General features: G+C 38.9%; 1 protein-coding gene across 1 annotated transcript in view; it reads left to right on the top strand.

Moving 5' to 3' along the window:
- The first annotated feature begins 4,664 nt into the window (after positions 1 to 4,664).
- The window catches only part of tnnc1a (troponin C type 1a (slow)), a 31,106-nt gene continuing 12,721 nt past the window's right edge, over positions 4,665 to 23,049 (top strand). The window contains exons 1-2 of the mRNA XM_082146060.1: positions 4,665 to 4,793; positions 22,715 to 22,745. Coding sequence (XP_082002186.1) covers positions 4,770 to 4,793; positions 22,715 to 22,745 — 55 coding nt within the window. The 5' untranslated portion in view covers positions 4,665 to 4,769. The remainder of the gene's footprint in view (positions 4,794 to 22,714; positions 22,746 to 23,049) is intronic.

Raw genomic sequence — 23,049 nt, 5'->3', positions numbered from 1 at the left:
TGCATGGACGCAGCGCTCGCACCCCTCAGGCTACAGGGCATGCGAGTATTGAACTACTTGGACGATTGGCTGATTCTAGCTCAATCTCACTCGGTGCTCATAGAGCACAGGACCATTTTACTCAATCACCTAGAGAATCTGGGTCTCAGAGTCAATTGGGCGAAGAGTTCTCTGTCCCCCAGACAGATAATATCTTTTCTGGGCACAGAACTGGACTCGCTGTCTATGATCACCACAGCGCGTACTAGACATTTAGTGCGCAGCGAGCTCTTTCCGCTGCGGCGCATCTGTCCCGCTCAAGAAATTTCAGAGGATGCTAGGTCTCATGGCCTCAGCATCATCAGTACTATAGCTGGGCTTGCTTCGCATGCGCCCGCTACAGTTCTGGCTGAAAGCGCGAGTGCCGCGCCGAGCGTGGGCTTCCGGTCTGCTTCGTCTCAAGGTCAATCAGAAATGCATCGCAGCTCTGAAACCTTGGAAAGCAAACGACTGGTACCAATCAGGTGTAAGCCTGGGGACTTCTTCGAGTGTGAAGGTAGTGTCTACGGACGCATCCACCTCGGGATGGGGAGCGCTGCTCGAGGGCAGACCGTTCTTCGGCCAATGGTCAGAACGGGAGAAGCTTCTACACATAAACTGCCTCGAAATGCTGGCAGTAGACAACGCGCTGACGCGTTTTTGTCCCCAAATACATGTCAGTGGTGTCCTACATAAATCGCCAGGGCGGCCTCAGGTCCCGAAACCTGCACAGGCTTGACAGAACGCCTCCTGGTGTGGGCTCAGCGCAACCTGCTCTCACTGAGAGCAGCGCATGTGCCAGGGCTCCTAAACGTAGGACCGGACAGACTGTCCAGGAACAATGTTCCGACAGGCGAGTGGTCTCTACACCCACAGACAGTCCAGCTGCTGTGGAAGAAATTCGGCAGAGCGGAAGTAGACCTGTTCGCGTCTCAAGAAAACGCTCACTGTCTGGAATTTTTCTCCAAGAGCAGGGCTCATGTATGGCCCCGCCGCCCGATCTATGCCTTTCCTCCCGTCTCTCTCCTGCCTCAGGTGATAGAACGGATCAGGGAAGAAGGATGCTCAGTGCTACTCGTAGCGCCGTTCTGGAAAAACCAACCCTGGTTCCCAGTTCTGATGCAGCTAGCGAGCACTGCCCCATGGCCAGGGACCTCCTCTCTCAGGCCAAGGGCTCGATTTGGCATCCGCGCCCAGAGCTGTGGTCCCTTCATGTTTGGGCCATCAACGGGTACCCGCTGACCTCCCAAGCGAAGTGTTAAACACGATCACGCAGGCTAGAGCTCCGTCTACGCGACGTCTCTATTCCTCGAAATGGTCAGTGTTCTCCAGCTGGTGCACAGCTCGTGGCGTGTTGCCCCCAGACTGTGGGGTGACGGAGGTTCTCTCCTTCCTACAAGAGCTGTTGGACAAGGGCAGGTCCCCTTCCACGCTCAAAGTTTATGTGGCGGCCATAGCAGCGTTCTCAAAAACAACGCTCGGCCAGTCAATAGGAAGGAACGATTTAGTAATCCGCTTCCTTAGAGGAGCTGAATCCTCCCAGACCTCCCTCAGTCCCCGTATGGGACCTTTCTACGGTACTGGAGGCCATGAAAGGTGACCCATTCGAGCCTTTACAGACGATTGATCTTAAACACCTGTCTTTCAAGACAGTGTTTCTTCTGGCTCTCGCTTCAGTGAAGCGCATAGGGGACTTACACGCGCTCTCAGTGAGCGCGACGTGCATGGAGTTTGGGCCTAATGACTCAAGAGTTATACTCAAACCTAAGCACGGTTATGTTCCAAAATCCCTCAACACACCGTTTAGGGCGCAGGTCATTTCCCTGTCAGCCCTACCGGTCTCTGACGAGGAAGGAGACGCGAGCTTCCTTTGTCCAGTCAGGGCATTAAGAGCTTATGTTATCCTCGATGAGCACTGCTCGCTGATCGACCGCAAAATGCTTATGGGCAAATGAATAAGACCCACAATTTTCCATCAGTTCAGGCCATACTCCGCCCTGTCTGTATGATGTAATTTGCGTCTAAGGGACGCTGCTATATGTGGAAGAGCGCGGCTCCGACCCTCCCTCTTCCCGGACTCCCTGTGAGTTCCCCTGGTGATTATGCACTATATGAACCCCCGGGCTTTCGCCCTTGAGTCTTTGGTGTCAGATCCCAGCACAGCGTCAGATCCCAGCACAGCGTTTTACATTGGGTCCCCTAGCGTAAGAGACTTACGCAGTACGAGAGACCTCTCGTAAGAGAACGTACTCGGTTACTAATGTAACCTCGGTTCTCTCTAGAAGAGGGAACGAGTACTGCGTATCTTGCCGTGCATGCACACGCTCTGGTTAGCTTCGGCGATGAAAAACCAGATATCAGCTGCCTGCGAGCTGTATTTAGAGGCCTAAGCCACGCCCATTTCGGCGGGACGTGATGCAGTGGGCGCGAAACACCCTCATTGGGTCTGACGTCACGCTAGGCCTCGCTCGATAGGCTGCTGCAGTTGTCGCAGAACAGCCAATAGGCACACGAGCCGAGATTGTTTGGTTTCAATCTTGCTTTCGTGTTTACCGTGAATTTTTCAACATCTCTCTGACAATTACTTTCAATCTTGTACAAAAATGTATATAGACCTTTAGGTTTTGAACTGTGTGTATATGATATATCCAAAATATAATATCATGGCCAAGGTGTTTGCAATGTAAGACAAATGTTTGATTTTGAGATGTGTTTGTGATATTTTGAATGCAGTGCTTCATTTTGGAAGAGATGTGAGGTGTTCTGCATTTTGTGTGTGCAATTCTTGGATTTGTGTGTAAAGTTTTGAAAAAAAGAGGCAAAGTTTTGAAAATGTGTGTAAGCAGTTGAAGAAAACTGTAATAACAGTAAAATACTGTAAAGATTACAGTAAAGAACTGTAAATTCACAGCTGCTCTTGTTTTGCTGCTTTTACAGTTGTGCTGTATAATTTTACAGTATAATTGTAGTTTATGATTTACAGTACTTTTGTAAATATACAGGCTTACTGGCCACCAAAATTATTCCCCCTTCGTTTAAATCCCTGGGATCGATGCAGAAACGACCTTGTGTGGAGACCATTGAGGACACCCAGTCTGTGTTATGACTCCCAGTCCTGTCATGTTCTCAGTTCAGCCTCTACTTTATCACGCATTGCCACAGGTATTCGACGAGGGAGCCGGACACCTGGAGTGCCGTCTTCATTGAGTACGTCACAGGTAGGGTGCCCAGCTCATCATCACACAGGTCAACATATTCTGTGAACTTTTCTTGTGGCAAGCTTATATTTTTATTGAAATCAATTCCATGCACTTCTTTTTTGAGGGGTATCAAGTTTATTTTCAGACAGTCTGAAGGCCCAGCAATGATTTTAAATTTTTATCATCAACCACATGAAACTGCAACAGGTTGGTTTGCTGGTCAGACGCTGCAGCATCACAGTTCCCTTTGCTTCAATCACTGTGCCTCCAGCCACTAATGTTGCTTTTGACTTCTCATGAATTCTCTCTTCTTTCTGAACTGCTTTATACATTTCAGTGGAGATGACATTGCACTTTGCTCCGGTATCAATTCTAAAGTCGAGGGGATTGCCATCTACTGTTAGGCTACAGTGAATTTCTTGCTTGTGGTGATTGACTGCATCAATTTCACTGGCACCAAGATACAGCCCGTCGACGTGAAACGATTCTTCACTGCTGTCTTTGTTTGTGTCAGTGATCTGATAGACGGATTTGAAATTGTCTTTTGACGCATATCTGCACTGGGACTTTTTACAACTTTTACAAACTTTTTACAACAATGACATGTTGTCCAAAAGCCTTGAATTGATCACGCTTTGCTGGATGATTTCCACCACAATTTTTACAGTTAGCAATGTTCTTTGTCCTGACGGCTTTCTCCCCCTTGCACACACTGCATTGACACTCACAGGCCCACTGCGCGGCACAGCTCCTTCAGGTTATTTGTCTGATTTTGAATGCTTTCACAAGAGTTAAATCCCTTTCTCTGAGCAACACTCTTCTCATGCTATCATCTTCTATTCCACACATCAGTCTGTCTCTGATTAATTCGTCTGTAAGGCACCAAAGTTACACGTTTTCACTTTATTTCTCAGCGTACTCAGGTAAGCCTTGAAGGTTTCTCATGGTTTTTAATTTCTGGTGTTAAACAAATGTCTCTCCATTGTCATGTTTGTTTCCAGGCATCCTTCTCTGAATCTCTGGATCCTCTCTTGATGGTGTAATCACATCTTGCCCATTAGCACCCAGTATCACTGGAGCATATGTGAATGAACGCTCTCTTTCAATATCCTATGGTCCCGCAGGATTGAGGAGTATGTAGGCTTTAGTTTTATCTGGCTTTTCGCTGTGAAATTTGTTCAAATTGTTCGCCAGTTTTCTGCCATGTTGCCTTTGAAGTTTGGTCGGCGAAATCCTTCGGCCATTGTGTCTATTCTCTTTCTTTATTGATTGTTTTAACATCTGACACCATGCAGTTACTGAAACACATCTCAAGTAGAAGTGTGTCTTAACTAACTGGATGGCACATCATCAGTTATCTACACTGATAGTTTGCCCTTCCATTTTTGACTGAACCCCTATCATGACTATATCTGTCTTATCAGGACTGTGACTGTGATGGGCCATCCCGCACTCAGAGGGGCCGGAGGGAACAGGCTGTCCCGTTCTCCTGCTATAAAGCTCCGTGTCCTGCACTAGCGCCACTTCATCTGTTCATCTGATCTCCTCACAATGAACGATATCTACAAAGCAGCGGTGAGTCTATGCAGTCTTTCATAGAACTTTCTTGAATTGAGTAAAACAATGCTTTCAATCTAGACATCCTAGTGTTAGTGCTGAAATACTTTAAGCATTAAAAATACTTACACGTTTTAATGAATAGTTGTAACTACAGTTATATAATACATTGTAATACTTGGTTGCACCTCTAAAGAGTGTGGTATTTCATTTGTTGTCTTGACACTTTGTGCTATCTGTGCTAGTCATTAAACCCTATAGGCTAATTGAGTGAAATCAATTAATCAGAAAGTCATAGAATGAATGTACCTTTCAGATGAATCTCTTTTACTTTGCTTTGTCTGTCAATTTTTGAACTAAATTGTCAGAACACAATTTTAAATAGAATGGTTGATGTAGTATTTTACATTAATGACACATAACAAGTATATCATCATCCTAAACATGCTAAATTTAAATCTAAATATGTTACAATTTAAAAGTAAAGCCATCTTACCCTACTGTAACACATGACATTTGGTGTTGATCATGTTGTAACGCACTCTACCATCTAAATGTAGCCATGCAATAACCATGAATGTTTATTACAGCTGTGGTTAAACATTATTCATGAAAACATACTCATCATAAGGAGTATTATAAGGCTTCATAAACACATTAGTGGTTCATAGAAAAAGTGACTCAATAATATCGTAGGCTATTACCGTATATAAGGATTTATACAACTACATATTAATGTTCAAAATAAAATACAACATTATAGTTTCTATCGCAGCAACAATGACTGAGAATCATATTATAATGTGCATGAATTAGGCATCACTCAAGCAGCCAACATGATGTCGTAAGCTAAAAAAGACAGCTCAAAATACCTTGACTCTTGAGCATTATCAGAGTTAGATAGGAGCCACTCGAGAGGCCAGAGACGCTATCCTTCATGACTACACATGGAGCACCGCCTCCCTCCCACGGCTAATTCTGGCATGCTTTGCTCAGCCGTGCATGTGTGTCTGTGTGCTGGAAGAGCAGGCGCTTAAGATAAAACACTCAGTCAGATTCCAGAACTGTGAGAGAGAGAGAGAGAGAGAGAGAGAGAGAGAGAGAGAGAGAGAGAGAGAGAGAGAGAGAGAACAGAGGAGAACAGAGGAGAACAGAGAGAGAGAGAGAGAGAGAGAGAACAGAGGAGAACAGAGAGAGAGGGAGAGAGAGAGAGAGAGAGAGAACAGAGGAGAACAGAGGAGAACAGAGAGAGAGAGAGAGAGAGAGAGAGAGAGAGAGAAAATATAAGTTTGTTTGTGTGTGTGTGTGTGTGTGTGTGTGTGTGTGTGTGTGTGTGTGTGTGTGTGTGTGTGTGTGTGTGTGTGTGTGTGTGTGTGTGTGTGTGTCCTGGTAAACCTTATGTCCCCACAAGGATGCCAATGTCCGAAATCCATTTTGGCCATTTTTGGTCCCAGTGAGGAAAACAGCTTATAAATCATTCTCAGTGATGTTTTTTAAAGATGTCAAAATGTTTTTTTGTGATGGGTAGGTTTAGGTGTAGGGGTTAGGGAATAGAAAATACAGTTTGTACAGTATAAAAAGCATTATGTCTATGGAATGTCCTTATAAAACATGAAAAACACACGTTGTGTGTGTGCTTGTGTCTGTGTGTGAGTGTGAGTGTGTGTGTGAAGGGCACTAGGCTAGCTCCACTGATCTCTGTCTGAGATATACATGAGACTGTGAGTTTGGGAAGAACATCCTGACAGGTTTATGTGTCTCTTCAGTCCGGTGGGTTGTGTTGGATCCAGCATGGAACTATCACTCAAAAAAAAATTTGTGTCTAAACATAAGATTTATGTATTTGAATTGCATGTAAAATTCCCATGCATTTGGATTACATAGTTGTAACATAAACCAATCAATACTCTGAATGTGATTCATATTTTTAAGTCATATATAAATGAAACAGATAAGATTTATGTAATTGTATTAATAAACTGAATGTGATTTATATTTGTCAGTCATATGTAAATGAAACAGGTAAGATTTATGTAATAGTACACAGAAAACGCCCATGTTAAATTAACACTGCTCAGTGTTCATATGTGTGCACACTACAGAGTTAAAGCGGTGTTGAAGATAATGAGATCATTAAGTGATGATTGAGCATTAATTATGAACACCTGCTGTTAACAAGCAGAATCACTGAAGGAAAGAGAAACACAAGAACTACAACTGACTTCAGACACAGCCTCAGATGAAATCAACTGAAGAGAAAAGAAGACATTAAATCTGTGAAGATCTCAGCAGAGGAGGATTAAACAACTCCACAAACAGCATTACCAGCTTCACTTATTACTGACCAGACTGACTTTATTTCATTTCCGTTTGAATGAAAACAATAGTTGTATTTTAAAGTCACCATGATGGTGGTTAGCGTTTGCTTTAGTTGGGCTCTTGACCCTTGACTCTTTAATATAAAATTTTCTCTGACTGCTATAATTATGTGTTTATAAAACACATTTGTTGCAGTGAAAAAGCCATGAGAAAAAGAGATCAGGTGATGTTGGCTGTTTATTGATGATGATGACGACAAAGTCATCATCATGTAATTGCCTCATTCGCTGATCTTGTTCAGTGTCTAATGCTTTTTAATATTGTTTTATTAATAACAGAAGCCATTTGATTTTACAGCATGAAATCTAACAGTGTTGTTTATCAAACAATATACTTTTTTTTATATTTTTTTATAGTTAGTGCACAAAAACCTTTCATCTATGGCATTACTTAGACTCACACATATGGAGCTTATAATATGACAAAACGATTTGAATTTGAATTGTGTAAATTTGAATTATTTGCAAGTGAAATCTAACAAAATTGAATTTTAGGTGGTAGTTTAAATAGTTCTGAATTTGATTTTTTTTAAACGAATATTGAACATTTGAAATTTAACAAACTGAAATGTTTTTATGGCTGAATTTTATAGACATGTATTTTCAAACAGCTAGTTTTTTTGTTCTGAATTCGTATACTGCAAATATTCAGTTTAAAAAAATACAGATTCAAGTTTTCAAGATGAAGAAATTCGGAACTTCAAATTCAGTTTTCTAAAATTCAATCTCAAAAATTCAAGTTCAAAAATTCAGATCTTACAGAAAGTAGGTCACAGGTCATCCACAGGGAAGAGTAAAGGATCTCAGATAAGTCGAACAGAGCATTTTGGCTGCACTGCAGTAGTTTTCTGCCGCAAACGCGGTGGTGGTTCAAGAGAATCCGTGTATCTTTCGTTCAGTCGTTTTTTTATTTAATATTAAGAGTAGAAAAATGAGAAAACAGCTTGAGTATTAGATTTCTAATATTCTAGTAATAATAGTCCGCTGTTGCACGGAGCTTACAAAAACTGTGTATTGCAACTAGGCTATATTTCATTTCCTCATCAAACAACTAGACTAACGAATGGCTCGGTACAACAGAAGAGCCAGAAAGGGCTTTCTCTCTGTGTAGACCAGCAGTTGGTCTGAATTTGCTACAGCCTATATTTTCCGGACTGTAGCCTAGCCTATAGGCTAAGTCACGTTTTATGAAACACGCTGTGATTTATTCCAAAGTGACTCAGGCATATATAATGCATTTAACGTCAAATAATATAAATGTTGACTTTCAAAAGTAGGCGCGCCAAGAAGGCTATTCTCTGTATTTTGGTTCATTTTTGGTGAGCGCCAGAAAGATCTAAAGAGACCGAGACGCGCTAAAGCAGCGCATCATGTTGTTTTATTTATTTTTCAATGGCATTATATTTTGTAGTCATTTTGAATGTATACAAATAAAAATATACATTTTACTGTTTCGAATTATGTCATATTATCTGTATGACTATAAATAACAGAGTATTAAGTTATTTCCCAGCAGTGGAACAAATCCAAGTGATGGCGCTCGCGCATCGCGTTCTCACACAACATACACTTTCAGACCTGACGTTACTACTTCATATCGCAGACTGTTCATATCGCAGACAGCTTGCCTTTTATATTGTACAACAGACCAATTAAATTTAATTGGTCTGTTGTACAAAAAGGCAAGCTGTGCCGCATACAGTAGCCTACAGTCCAAACATTTCCCTTGAAGACGCTGATTTAGCCTATAGCCTAGGCTACGTGTATTTTGGGACTCGACTGAAGTATGACGCCTTTTTATTTGTATTATAATATAATATATTCAAATACATCATCTTCTGAGTTTTATGATGTAGCTAGGCCTTTTGTGTTTTATTTAAATTAAAATGTATTGTAATTTACATCTCAAAAGGATGCGCTTTGTGCATTCTCTGACATTACATTTATTTATTCCATTAATATTGAGTATCAATTGATGTTAAACAAAACTGTGTTATTTTCTATGGCAACTAAACTTCCAAAATAAATAATAATAAAAAAGAATAACAAAAAAAAAAAAAGCTCCGCAGCTTTTCCACACAGATTTTGAGAATTGGCCAGCTAATAAAATAGGCCAAGGAAGTAGACTAACGGCTAGTGTCCGGGAGATGCGTTCATATTTATGAAATAAACATAACTGATTTTGTCTACACCTAAATACATTTCCAAGGAACCCCTAATTATAACAGTGATTAAGCCCAAATGTGGGTGGGGGTAATGAACACAATATGTTTTTTGTTTTGTTTTTTTTGTGCCCAAATGGTCTCCACCAAGAAAAAACAACAAGAATGAAAAATAAGTAGCCATGTATAGGCCTAATAAAATAATATAGGCTACATAGCCTATAAAATAGGCTATATTGTGCCCTTTATTACAAACAACATTTAGCCTATTTTAAACGCCAAGCCTAAACAAATTTATTTAAATCGAAACGGTCGCGCATCTCTCATTCAGTCAAAAGTTTTCATATTTGCAATGTAACATGTGGATGCTAACTATTAATATAAAGAAGTCGTCATACTTCAGTCGAATCCCAAAATACACGTATAGGCTAAATCAGCGTCTTCACAGCAAGGGAAATGTTTGGAGTAGGACTGTGTGCGGCACAGCTTGCCCTTTATATTGTACAACATACCAATAAAATTAGGCAGAATAACTTTTTATATGTTTGGTTGACTGTGTTTCATTTTGATAATGAACAGTCTGCGATATGAAGTAGTAACGTCAGGTCTGAAAGTCTATGTTGTGTGAGAACGCGATGCGCGAGCGCCATCACTTGGATTTGTTCCACTGCTGGGAAATAACTTAATACTCTGTTATTTATAGTCATACAGATGATATGACATAATTCGAAACAGTAAAATGTATATTTTTATTTGTATACATTCAAAATGACTACAAAATATAATGCCATTGAAAAATAAATAAAACAACATGATGCGCTGCTTTAGCGCGTCTCGGTCTCTTTAGATCTTTCTGGCGCTCACCAAAAATGAACCAAAATACAGAGAATAGCCTTCTTGGCGCGCCTACTTTTGAAAGTCAACATTTATATTATTTGACGTTAAATGCATTATATATGCCAGAGTCACTTTGGAATAAATCACAGCGTGTTTCATAAAACGTGACTTAGCCTATAGCAGCCGCGGCGCTACCATTGGGCCCGGGTGGGCCTGGGCCCACCCATTTTAGGTCTGGGCCCACCCATTTTCTACTATGGTTTTGTACGTTTCTTCGTTCGGATCTATTTGCGATCCATTCCATATAAACAAACAATGCAGTTTACATGCTTCGTCCTTGTTTCATTATTCATTAAGATAATAATTAATAAATGCACGCATAATTATCAGTGAACTTGATAAATGTTGCAGATATGTTTTGCTATGCACAAACAAATGACTTTCAACTTATGTGTGCAAAATTCAGAATAAAATGAATGTGCAGCAATTTGTACAAATAGAGAGTCTGTAGGTCTACTATACGTGTTGTAGCCATTAAATAAGCTCATTTAGTTTCATATTTGTTAAAATATTATAATGTTATTTTTTCATCTATGTTGATTATGAAAATTGAACCGCACGAGTAAGATAGGATGCGCAATATATCGAGAGACATAGAGTGGGTCAGACATGATTTTGACCACTTAATTAAGTTTTATTTTGTAGAAAGACTTTTTTTAAGTGAATTTCGTTTTGTATAAATTGTATCTTAATTTTAAATAAAATAAAAAATCAACCAATTGCCTGGAACCAAGAAGCAAATATAGCAGACGATATAGGCCATCAGGCGTCCGCTTGTGAACTGGAGCGCATCTCATTCTCCTCCTAACTTAACGAAACTCAGCGTAGGCCTCACAGACATGAAATATATCTTAAGAAAGCTTGAAATGTCTTTTTAACAATTTAAAACGAAAAGAAATAGGCTACATAATCAGAGATGTAATCCATGATGTGCATTTCTCTCTATAGGCGCGTTCACTACGGAGATATGGCGATCGTCAACTTCATCTTTACAGCTGTTGTTGCTGTTAATAAACTAAAAATAAGAGGCCTATAATTTTACTAAACAATAAATGAAATGAAATTGTAATTGTATTAAAAAAGCAACAAAAATTCCTGTTTAAGTTTTCTTTTCTTTTTTTTTACCTATGCTAATTACCCATTAAATTCAGGTAACTGTTAGGCTACTGAGTCGCTGTCCTCAGTGCCCAGAAAAGCGCTGAAACGGAGATGAAGGGGAACCCGGTTTTTTTTTTTTTTTTTTTTTGCCTTATTTTAACTGGCCCATCCAGTTTTCTGGAGGCCCACCTACAATCAAAATCCTGGCGCCGCTAGTGGCCTATAGGCTACAGTCCGGAAAATATAGGCTATAGCAAATTCAGACCAACTGCTGGTCTACACAGAGAGAAAGCCCTTTCTGGCTCTTCTGTTGTACCGAGCCATTCGTTAGTCTAGTTGTTAGATGAGGAAATGAAATATAGCCTAGTTGCAATACACAGTTTTTGTAAGCTCCGTGCAACAGCGGACTATTATTACTAGAATATTAGAAATCTAATACTCAAGCTGTTTTCTCATTTTTCTACTCTTAATATTAAATAAAAAAACGACTGAACGAAAGATACACGAATCAGGGTATCTTCCGTCCATTTCATTTCCTATTTGAAATGAAATAAGCAGAAACGAGAAACGGCGCCTTTATTCGTTTTTTCGTTTTTTCAAAAAAACAAAAAAACGAGATTTCGGCTTGATTTTTCGTTTTTTAGTTCACGGGCAAAAAACGAATAAATGACTTCAAAATTCGTTTTGCACATGTGGACGGTCATGAGGCGCCCCTGTCAGCCGATTGGTCAAGAAAATCTGAGCATGTGACGTCATCGGTAGTTCCCCAGGTTTATTCAACAAAATAATAGTCCTATGGCTCTGCGTACCGCATATTAAACTGTTCAGGGCAGGTCCTGGGCTTACTTATGTGCAACTTAACGCATTTCAGAGAAATATTTATATATCAGAAATATTAAATATTAATCTGCACCCAGACGGTTTTATTAGCTGTGCGGAGTTAAATCTGTGTGGTGAAGCACATACGCAGCAGTCATAACTCTTCTTTTAGACAATACGCTCAGTTTTGGACAAGGGGTGGTTATTGCAAATACTGTAATGCAAAACTGCTGATGGTGGTGGGTACCGCGATGATGGTAAATAAAATTGCACTGTAACTGTAGCTAATCATAGCCTGTTCTTTGGCAGTTGGGTCTGTTCGAGGTCGGATCACGTTCTCACCACAAACGAACCGCTCCAGAGTTCGTTTGAAAGCGTACCGCTTTTGGTGCGCACCCGAGTGCGATTGCTGCATTCACACCTGCCCAAGCGTACCACACCAAGGGGGAAAACGAACTCTAGTGCGATTCAACAGAACTAAATGAGGCAGGTGTGAAAGAAGTAAGAACCCTTAGATTTTCTAGTTGTTGGAAATACTGTTAACCCTATGGTTTTTTTCTTGATATTTTGTGACTTTCTCATTTATCATGACGAACATGCAAAGTTTCAACATGCTGATGTGTTTTGACATAGCCTATACAAACAAAATTACTATAGTAGCCTAGGCTACGTTCCTGATGTTCACGGGCCAATTTGACCCAAACATTTTAACACTCTAATGCAACTGTAGGCTACTGACCCAAAATAATAAAATTGCTTGGTTATATTTTGTTATTTTGTTTGTTTTTTTACAACCTTATGAAGCTAAAATTAGCTTTTCCACACTTATTTTAATACAGAAAAATATTTTGTCAGCCACAGATGGTAAAAATGAGCCATCATTTATTTTTTCAATCTACCTGAAATAATATTAAACCTTTGTTTGTTGGTATTTTGTGACTTTTTTTCATTTATCATCATGATCATGCATGCAAAGTTTCTACATGCTGATGTGTGTTGACATACAAACAAAATTACTATTACATTTGTGATGTTCCCGCCCGGGTCAATTTGTCCCTCAGCTATTAAAATGCAACTGTACGGACACATGTGTTTGTATGACAGGGCACTTCAACTCCAGTTCTAAAGTGCAAGTGTCTTAAAGTGATCTAACCCTATGAAAAAGCTAAATCACGTTGTTCAGAATTAATTGCAAATTACAGATGAAAATCTTTGTCAGACAAATAAGCTCTCATTTCTATATTCAAGATATCTGAAATACCTAGCTTTTAACCTTTTATGATTTTCAAAGGCAGCTTTACAGAGCCAATAAATGAATAAAAAACATTTATTTGATGTATGTTTTTGTTATGTTTTGTTTCTCACTCCCATGTGAGTGAATAATGAGCTTTCCCACAATTTTGCTTAGTGTGGCACAAGACTTTGACATAGACAGCAGGAAAAATGAGCTCCCAAAAATTGACATTTTAATAAGTAATTACACAGGTTTTTGATGATACTGATACAGATGAAGATGTTTCCGAGTTAGAGGATGCTTCAGAGATTGAGGAAAATGTTGTTGAAGATACAGAAAATGAATGAAACTAGGGAAACTAGGGAACTATGTCTATAGGAAACTAAAGGGAAAGTTAACTTAGGAAAAGTCAACATTATTTTCATACAGCTACATTGAATTGTTCAGTTATGATGTTATAAGCATAAAATGTATAAGAAAAAATGAAAACGTAAAAAAAAAAAAAATATGCAAAAAAAAGTCAGTAGGCCTACACTGTTTATAAAAAGAAAACGGTTTTAAAAAATGGTTAAAAAAACAATTTGACCAAATTTGTCAATTGGACCCGCTCCGTAAGTAGCCTACACGGAAATCGAACAGTGCACGAGGGTAGGCTACGTTCAGCATATAGCGCTTATTTTAGATTTTTTTAATGTTTGACAACATCTTCCTCCACTCTTTGAACAATTTTAATTAACATTAGCCTATTCGTTATTAACAAAGAGAATAAGACGGATGAGATACAAGTAAATGAAAGACCTATGGATTAACCTTTCAAACGAATGCGGTTCATTGTTATTTTTTAATGAAAACACACCAACAATAAAATAGTAGGCTACAATAATAAAAATAAAAAAACTCCTGCATAGTATTAAACTTGAATTAACAAAACGATTAAGACAGAATAACAACAGCATAGGCTAACAAATAAATAAAATATATTTGGAAATGTCCCTTTAAAATGAACACTGTTATTAAAACTTTTTGTTGTTGTTGTTGTTTTCAAAGACAAACTCACTTCTTTACTAACAAAATCTTGCGCTTTTTCCTCCGCTATCGTCCTGTCAATCATCTCGCTCTCGCAGCTATGATTAGCTACAGTTACAGTACAATTTTATTTACCATCATCGCGGTACCCACCACCATCAGCAGTTTTGCATTACAGTATTTGCAATAACCACCCCTTGTCCAAAACTGAGCGTATTGTCTAAAAGAAGAGTTATGACTGCTGCGTATGTGCTTCACCACACAGATTTAACTCCGCACAGCTAATAAAACCGTCTGGGTGCAGATTAATTAATATTTCTGATATATAAATATTTCTCTGAAACGCGTTAAGTTGCACATAAGTAAGCCCAGGACCTGCCCTGAACAGTTTAATATGCGGTACGCAGAGCCATAGGACTATTATTTTGTTGAATAAACCTGGGGAACTACCGATGACGTCACATGCTCAAATTTTCTTGACCAATCGGCTGACAGGGGCGCCTCATGACCGTCCACATGTGCAAAACGAATTTTGAAGTCATTTATTCGTTTTTTGCCCGTGAACTAAAAAACGAAAAATCAAGCCGAAATCTCGTTTTTTCGTTTTTTGGAAAAAACGAAAAAACGAATAAAGGCGCCGTTTCTCGTTTCTGCTTATTTCATTTCAAATAGGAAATGAAATGGACGGAAGATACCCTGATTATACACGGATTCTCTTGAACCACCACCGCGTTTGCGGCAGAAAACTACTGCAGTGCAGCCAAAATGCTCTGTTCGACTTATCTGAGATCCTTTACTCTTCCCTGTGGATGACCTGTGACCTACTTTCTGTAAGATCTGAATTTTTGAACTTGAATTTTTGAGATTGAATTTTAGAAAACTGAATTTGAAGTTCCGAATTTCTTCATCTTGAAAACTTGAATCTGTATTTTTTTAAACTGAATATTTGCAGTATACGAATTCAGAACAAAAAAACTAGCTGTTTGAAAATACATGTCTATAAAATTCAGCCATAAAAACATTTCAGTTTGTTAAATTTCAAATGTTCAATATTCGTTTTAAAAAAATCAAATTCAGAACTATTTAAACTACCACCTAAAATTCAATTTTGTTAGATTTCACTTGCAAATAATTCAAATTTACACAATTCAAATTCAAATCGTTTTGTCATATTATAAGCTCCATACACACAGACATCAAGAAACAGCATATGAATCTCAACAATGGTGACAAAAGATACAAAAAATCCTGAAGCATAATTTATTAATGCCGCAATGCATGCTGTGAGATATGGGTGAGTTTTGATTTGTGGTACCCAGCATGCACTGCAGTATGAAGCATTTCATTGATTGTCACCATTGTTGAGAGTCATACACTGATTCTTGATGTCTAAGTAATAATGTAGAAGAGAAAGTTTAATGCACTAAATGTTTTTAAAATTCTTTATATTATTTGATTAACTGTTGGATCTAATGCTGTCAGGTCACACAGCTACTATAATAAATAAAACAAAATCACATAACCCCAATAATCAAAGCATTAGACACTGAAAAAGATAAGTGATTCAGGCCACAATATGATGATTACACCTTCATCAATCAACAGCCAATATCACTTGATCTCATTTTCTCTTGGCTTTTTCGCTGCAACAAATGTGTCTTATAAACACACAAAGCAAACGCTAACCACCATCATGGTGACTTTAAAATACAACTATTGTTTTCATTCAAACGGAAATGAAATAAAGTCAGTCTGGTTAGTAATAAGTGAAGCTGGTAATGCTGTTTGTGGAGTTGTTTAATCCTCCTCTGCTGAGATCTTCACAGATTTAATGTCTTCTTTTCTCTTCAGTTGATTTCATCTAAAGCCCTATTCGCACGGGATAAGTATTACCTGGTGACCTCTAGTAATTTGTAATAATCGCGGAGATTGTCTGTGATCTTAATCCCGTGCGAATCTGCCATGTCTGTAATTTGTAAAGTAAAAATTCCCCCGCAAATGACCTACCATATTTCGCCGAACACCGAGGTCCTGTGATAATATTAGTCCCGTGCGAATCGGCATCTCTGTGATTTGGTGAGTCGTTTATAATTTTGTCAATGGTTTTTTTTTTTTTCTGTCCGCTTTTTTATCCATCTTTCGCGAAGAATGGAGATTGCGTTGGAGTGTTTTGATAGTATTTGGGTGCGGGGTCATGGCCTACACTAGGGCTGCACGATATTGGAAAAAAAAACATTGCAATATTTAGAACATATTTCTGTAAGAATTTGGTGAACGTTCTACGCAATACAACGTGGCGGCGCTCTTAATAGAGTTGTTTGTTCATTAGGCAATAATTCCTAAAAATAAGTAAATGAAATCTCTCTCTCTCTCTCTCTCTCTCTGGTGCTGATGCAGTGACGCGTTCATGTAAACGGCACCTAAAAGCTGTCACTAAGAACCAGCAAAAGTAATGATTCTGCAATGAAACATTTTAATTGTTTATTAATAAACAAGTGTTTTCTGTGTCGGCTGCAAAGATGACGATAGGCTACTGACTCACGATCTTCGCAGTATCCTAGTGAACGCGCTGGAGAGAAATGCACATTTAATTTAATTTTGTTTTGAATGGTTTTGTTTAAAAGTAGAGATTTCTGTAGATAATATATATATATATATATTTATTTATTTTTTTTATTTTTTTTACGTGTGTGAGGAGAGTAGGCTACCTTATCTACGCTGAGTTTCGGTTCATGGATGATAGCGCTGTTCAGTTGAGGCGCTGGCGCCCTCCGTGTCTTGAATATCTATATTTAGGCTACTTACTTATTAAATCCAGGAAATTGGATAATAAAACACTGATTAAAATTAAGATACAATTAATACAAAACGAAATTCGTTTTAAAGAAAGGCTTTGTGCTTTCTGTTTTAGGTATCTGTGAAAGTTTTAAAGCAATCTTTTAGTGCTGCGTTCAGAGCGGTCGCGTCCGTTATGAAGAACGGTCACGTTTTCCTCATAAATGTGAACACGAAAAATAAAAGACAAAATACTTTTTAAAAAAGACAACCATCCACAACTTTATAACACTGCAGTTAAAGTACCTCTTTTTGTAGCCGAAATAGTCCCAAATAAGCGGATCGTAGCTATAGGATTGCCAGTGAATGTTGGCTGTGAGCGGTGAGCAGCGGCACATTGTTCCATGTTCCTTACAGACATGTATAGCAGCATGCGGTAAGGAACATTTTTCTGTTTATGTTATATCATACAGACCTATAATAACCACAATATATTTCCAAGCAATAGCCAGTTGACATCATATCCGGGAGATATGTCAGTAATTTCGAGTAAAATCACAGGCTTCGTTTATCCCGTGCGAATGCGCCACACGAAATTCAGATGTGGGTGGGTAATTTCTAAATCACACGAGGTCCCCAGATAATACTAATCCAGTGCGAATAGGGCTTAAGGCTGTGTCTGAAGTCAGTTGTAGTTCTTGTGTTTCTCTTTCCTTCAGTGATTCTGCTTGTTAACAGCAGGTGTTCATAATTAATGCTCAATCATCACTTAATGATCTCATTAACTTCAACACCGCTTTAACTCTGTAGTGTGCACACATATGAACAGAGCAGTGTTAATTTAACATGAGCGTTTTCTGTGTACTATTACATAAATCTTACCTGTTTCATTTACATATGACTGACAAATATAAATCACATTCAGTTTATTAATACAATTACATAAATCTTATCTGTTTCATTTATATATGACTTAAAAATATGAATCACATTCAGAGTATTGATTGGTTTATGTTACAACTATGTAATCCAAATGCATGGGAATTTTACATGCAATTCAAATACATAAATCTTATGTTTAGACACAATTTTTTTTTTGAGTGAAGACATAACTCTTACTGAAGCAACGGTCTCATGAGTTAGCTTTGCTGGATTACCCCTCCATTGTTGGGCCACCTCATATCATGTCCTTTATATGCGGTTTGTTATTTTTAACTCTGATATACCTTTATCTGTACACTGTAAAATCCAACAGTTGTTCTAACTAATACTTTTTAGTTTACTTGTACTTAAAGGGATAGTTCACCCAAAAATTTAAGTTCTGTCATCATTTACTCACCCTCAAGTTGTCCAAACTTGTATAAATGTCTATGTTCTGCTGTACTCAAAGGGAGATATTTGGAAGAATGTTTGAAACTAAGCAGATCTCACAGCAACTTGAGGGTAAGTAAATTATGACAAAATTTTCATTTTTGGGTGTGCTATCCCTTTAATGTCTTAACTTAATAGTAAAAATCTAGTAATTTATACTATTCACATACTATGCCTTAGTTACTCAGAAAACCCAAGGTAAAATTAACTGGTTTGAGAGACATTTTATCACGCAAAAATGGAGTTTTGAGGTGGGGCAATAGACTTTTCAGACTCATTCAGTTATCTGTCTCTAGTTGCATTCAGATATTTCCCAAAGTCATCTTGAATGTTGAATTGTCAATACAACTGAAACATTTGAGAGAACATCACATAAGCTGACTTCATACATTAAATGTTGATTTTCCGAAAATGTTTTTGTTTGAACTCACCATTATGGTGATTAGTGTTCTCTTTGGTTGGGCACTTGAAACTTAATTTATATTATTGTAATTCTCTTTCTATTGATGCAATAAGTAATCACAATTATATTTTCAAAGAAATGGAAATAATAAATAGGTTGCTTTTAAAAGGTGGTCTAACTTCTGACTGAATCATTAACTTGACTTGTGCTAACACTTGCATCATAAACACCTTGTGAAACTTTTAATTGCGTTGATATAATCCATTTATATTTGTGACAATATATCACAATTAACCGTAATTGAGTCACTCACAGACTTCAACATTCAGCATGCAAAACACAACAATGGTATCAATGAAATGTTATTTATTATATATTAATTGTAACACAATTTGATTTGATGTTTCTTGTTGTACTACTGCTGACACAAGACAGCAACTAAAATTCCCCAAAACAACAAACAAACAAAATAATACAACAAACAATTGCATCATTTATTCATGCCGCAATGCACTCTGGGAGTCAGTAATTCTGAGTAGCTATGCGAAGTCAAGAGTAAATCTAAAGTAAATTATTAAGTAATCTCTACAGTTCTTTCTTAGTTACTAGAACTCTCCTGTTAGTGAACTATACCAACTAAGCATTTGTCAGTACAACATACTATTCCTATTTCATGTTACTTAGTTTGTTTAAGGTAATAGGTTTGCATGCTTTTTTTAAGTTAGACTAACTAATTCGATTTTTACAGTGTAGTGTGTCATCTGCAAAATAACTAAATAAAAAGTCTTTGAATTTTAATAAAATATGAGTTTGGACTAAAGGAAACCTGTTTTTAATGGGAACACAACTTTGAAATATGTTTTGGCAATTTACACGATTTGTATTTCTGATGCTTTTGATGTTTCGATTTTCTCAGTGAAGAAATCCATTAAGGCAATACTAAACTCCTCTATGACATCGCAAGCTGTGGAGCTTCCGAATGCTGGTGCTGGTCCTTCTCATGGAGGACTCAGTATCTCATTCAGGGCTCCTCAGGAGATGGGCATGGCACCATGGCACGCTCCGAGTGACCATCACTCCGACCTGCCACCAAGCTTTCAGCCCGTGGTCAGGCCTTGCATTTCTACGGGCCAGAGTTCCCCTAGAACAAGTGTCCAGGCATGTTGTTGTCTCAACAGATGCCTCCATGCTGGGGTGCCGTCTGCAATGAACATGCTGCCTCGGGCTCCTGAACAGGACCTTGACTGCAGTGGCATATCAATTGTCTCGAGTTGCTAGCAGTATTCCTTGCTCTTCGCCAGTTTCTGCCGTTGCTGCAAGACAAAAATATACTGGTCCGGATGGACAACACATCGACCTCCTCAGATCTGCAAATGGAACTTTCTACAAGATGGGTTGGAGCGAAGGCTGTCTCCCTCCACCCTAAAAGTGTATGTTGTTGCTATCGCCACACATCACGACGCAATAGAAGGTAAGTCAGTGGGAAAGCCCGATCTGGTCATCAGGTTCCTGAGAGGTGCGAGGAGGTTGAACCCTCCCCGACCTCGCTTCAGGATGTCGACCTCCCTCTTGGGATCTCTCTCTGGTCTTAACGGCCCTGCAGAGAGCTCCCTTTAAGCCCCGCGCTCAATTTTCTAATGAGGGTCGAGGACCCACAAGCATTTTCGGTCAACCTAACGTGCCTGGAATTCGGGCTGGCCTGCTCTCACGTCATCCTGAGACCCCGGCCTGGATATGTGCCCAAAGTTCCCACTACTCCTTTCAGGGACCAAGTGGTGAACTTGCAAGAACCCAGCCCTAGCGTCTCTGTGCCCTGTGCGCGCTATACGTCAAGTCAAGTCAAGTCAAGTCAAGTCAAGTCACCTTCATTTATTTTTACATAAATGCTTTTTTTTAACAATAAATTACAGTAACAGAGATTGTTTTGGCTTTACAGCAGCTCTAGAATAAAGTTATTGTCCAGCTAAAGTTAGTTTTGATTGATTGATTCACTTCCGTTGCAAAGATCGTTAGTTATTAACTTAGGAGCTAACACAACACCGTTCTAACAGAAAACCCTTAATGCGCTCCGGCCCGCTCATCCGCACAAAACAGTGCCTGGCGGCTCGAGAACACAAACCCTGAAATAGATTCCAAGGTGCAAGCCTTGAAATTTTTTGAAAAAAAAGGTTATCTCTGCGCAAACCTCAAAAACGCAAACCTGCGAAAACAGAGACATGCGCATCACGTGTTTAGTCTATAGGTATGGCCGTTTGAATATATATATGTGTGCAGGTGTGTAGTCCTTTACAAACCAACCCTCAACAAACTACTTGTCTGGCCTTAAAAAATTATAATAAAGAATTATTTATCGCTTCCGCGTAGCGACGTGAACCGGAAATATCCCAACAATGTTTTATATGTACAGAGGTAAAGGGAGGGGAAGGAGGCCTTCACAGGGAGAGACTAGTTGACACTTCAGGACTGCGTTGTTGTCGGGTTCAGGCGCAGGTCCTTTATCAGATCTGGATGCGGCCTGGATCCGGCGGACTGCGGTAAACCTCGGGATAAATAGAGAGACTAATATTAGCCTACGCGTCTACACACCATTCTTCTTATGATGTAACAAGTACATCAGGATTTATGGGTAGTGTTTCCGGTTCCGGCTGACCTAATCAGCCTAACATTGAATTATAGAAGTCTATAATGTGTTATGTGTATGCTATGTCAAAGAGATGTGTCTAAATTTGAACTGACAGAGTGTGTCTGCTTCCCGGACAATGTTAGGAAGACTGTTCTATATGTAGACCGCACACAGAGCTTCAGGACCTCAGATCAGCTCTTTGTCTGTTATGGAGGCCAGCAGAGGTCTCTAAGCAGAGGTTGGGCCACAGGATTGTGAATGGCATTGTCTTGGCGTATCAGTCCCAAGGCGAGCTATGCCCACTTAGGGTGAGAAAATGTGGTCTCTTTCAGCTTGGATTAGGCTTGCATTCTCAATGTTATCCAATATTCTTACTGTGTGGGAACAAGTAGGAACAGCAGTGATTGAATTCTCTGTGTTAGCCCTGTTCTTCTTCCCCCCGGGGGATCAGGCGGCATTGAAAGACGCAGCGATTGTGGCATTTTTCTTAGGGATCCCAATTCGTCAGTCACTGACGTAACTCGTAGAGACTGACTGAATGGGAACATCTAGGTTACTAATGCACTGCTCGGCTTCTCAGTGAAAACTTGGTGAGTGTCTCTCTGATCGCTTCCTATATACCCGCAGCATGGGCCATGGTTCGCAATGCAATCTCACTTGCCAGTGTCCATTGGCAGGTTATGTTAACACTCGAAGATGAAAGGGCTCTCAGGCACGATCCCAATTCGTCAGTCACTGATGTAATGTCTCGTTCCCTCCTTCAGGGAACAGGAGTTACATTAGTAAGCTAGACATTCAGGTGACATCTGTTTATTTGTTAATCTAGACACTGTACAAAAAAAAAAAATACTTGTTTTGGTTATTTTCTATGAGTTTGCAGAGATGGTCCGTTATTGACCTTTGTTCTTTGTGAAGCATAAATTGTAAAATAAAATAATAAAAAATTCAGAGGACACTTTTTTTTATTTGATTAGAAACCTTTTAATTAATATTTTTTATATTTAATTTACTGTTTGTTACAAAAACACCAAAATCACACAAATCCACTTACCAAAACGTAATAACTGTGTGAATGCATGTTTGTGTTTATTTGTGTAGTGTGCATTATGTTTTGACTTTGTCATAATTATTGATCCATTGATGTCTTCAACAGGTAGAGCAGCTCACTGATGAGCAGAAAAATGGTATGGCATAGTAATACTATACGGCTGTGAATGTAAAATGTTATGTTATATGTTTTAAAATGCCTCTAGATTATATATATTTTTTATTACCTACAGTGCTGTAAAAAAAAAGTACAACAGTGTAAAATAACAATGAAAATAGAAACAGCCCGCTTAAAGCCCCCCCCACACTATTTAAATTGGATTTGAGATTTGGACATTATTTGGGCCACCCCAAGTCACTCCTTTGTAGTTTTGATTGTTTTGGGTCAATATGTAAAAGGCCCACTTACGCTTGAGCTTTAATTTTAACAAATGGCCTCAT

Source organism: Leuciscus leuciscus (genome assembly GCF_965113295.1).
Source record: "Leuciscus leuciscus genome assembly, chromosome: 18".
Taxonomy (NCBI): domain Eukaryota; kingdom Metazoa; phylum Chordata; class Actinopteri; order Cypriniformes; family Leuciscidae; genus Leuciscus; species Leuciscus leuciscus.
This window is presented reverse-complemented; position numbering and strand designations above follow the sequence as displayed.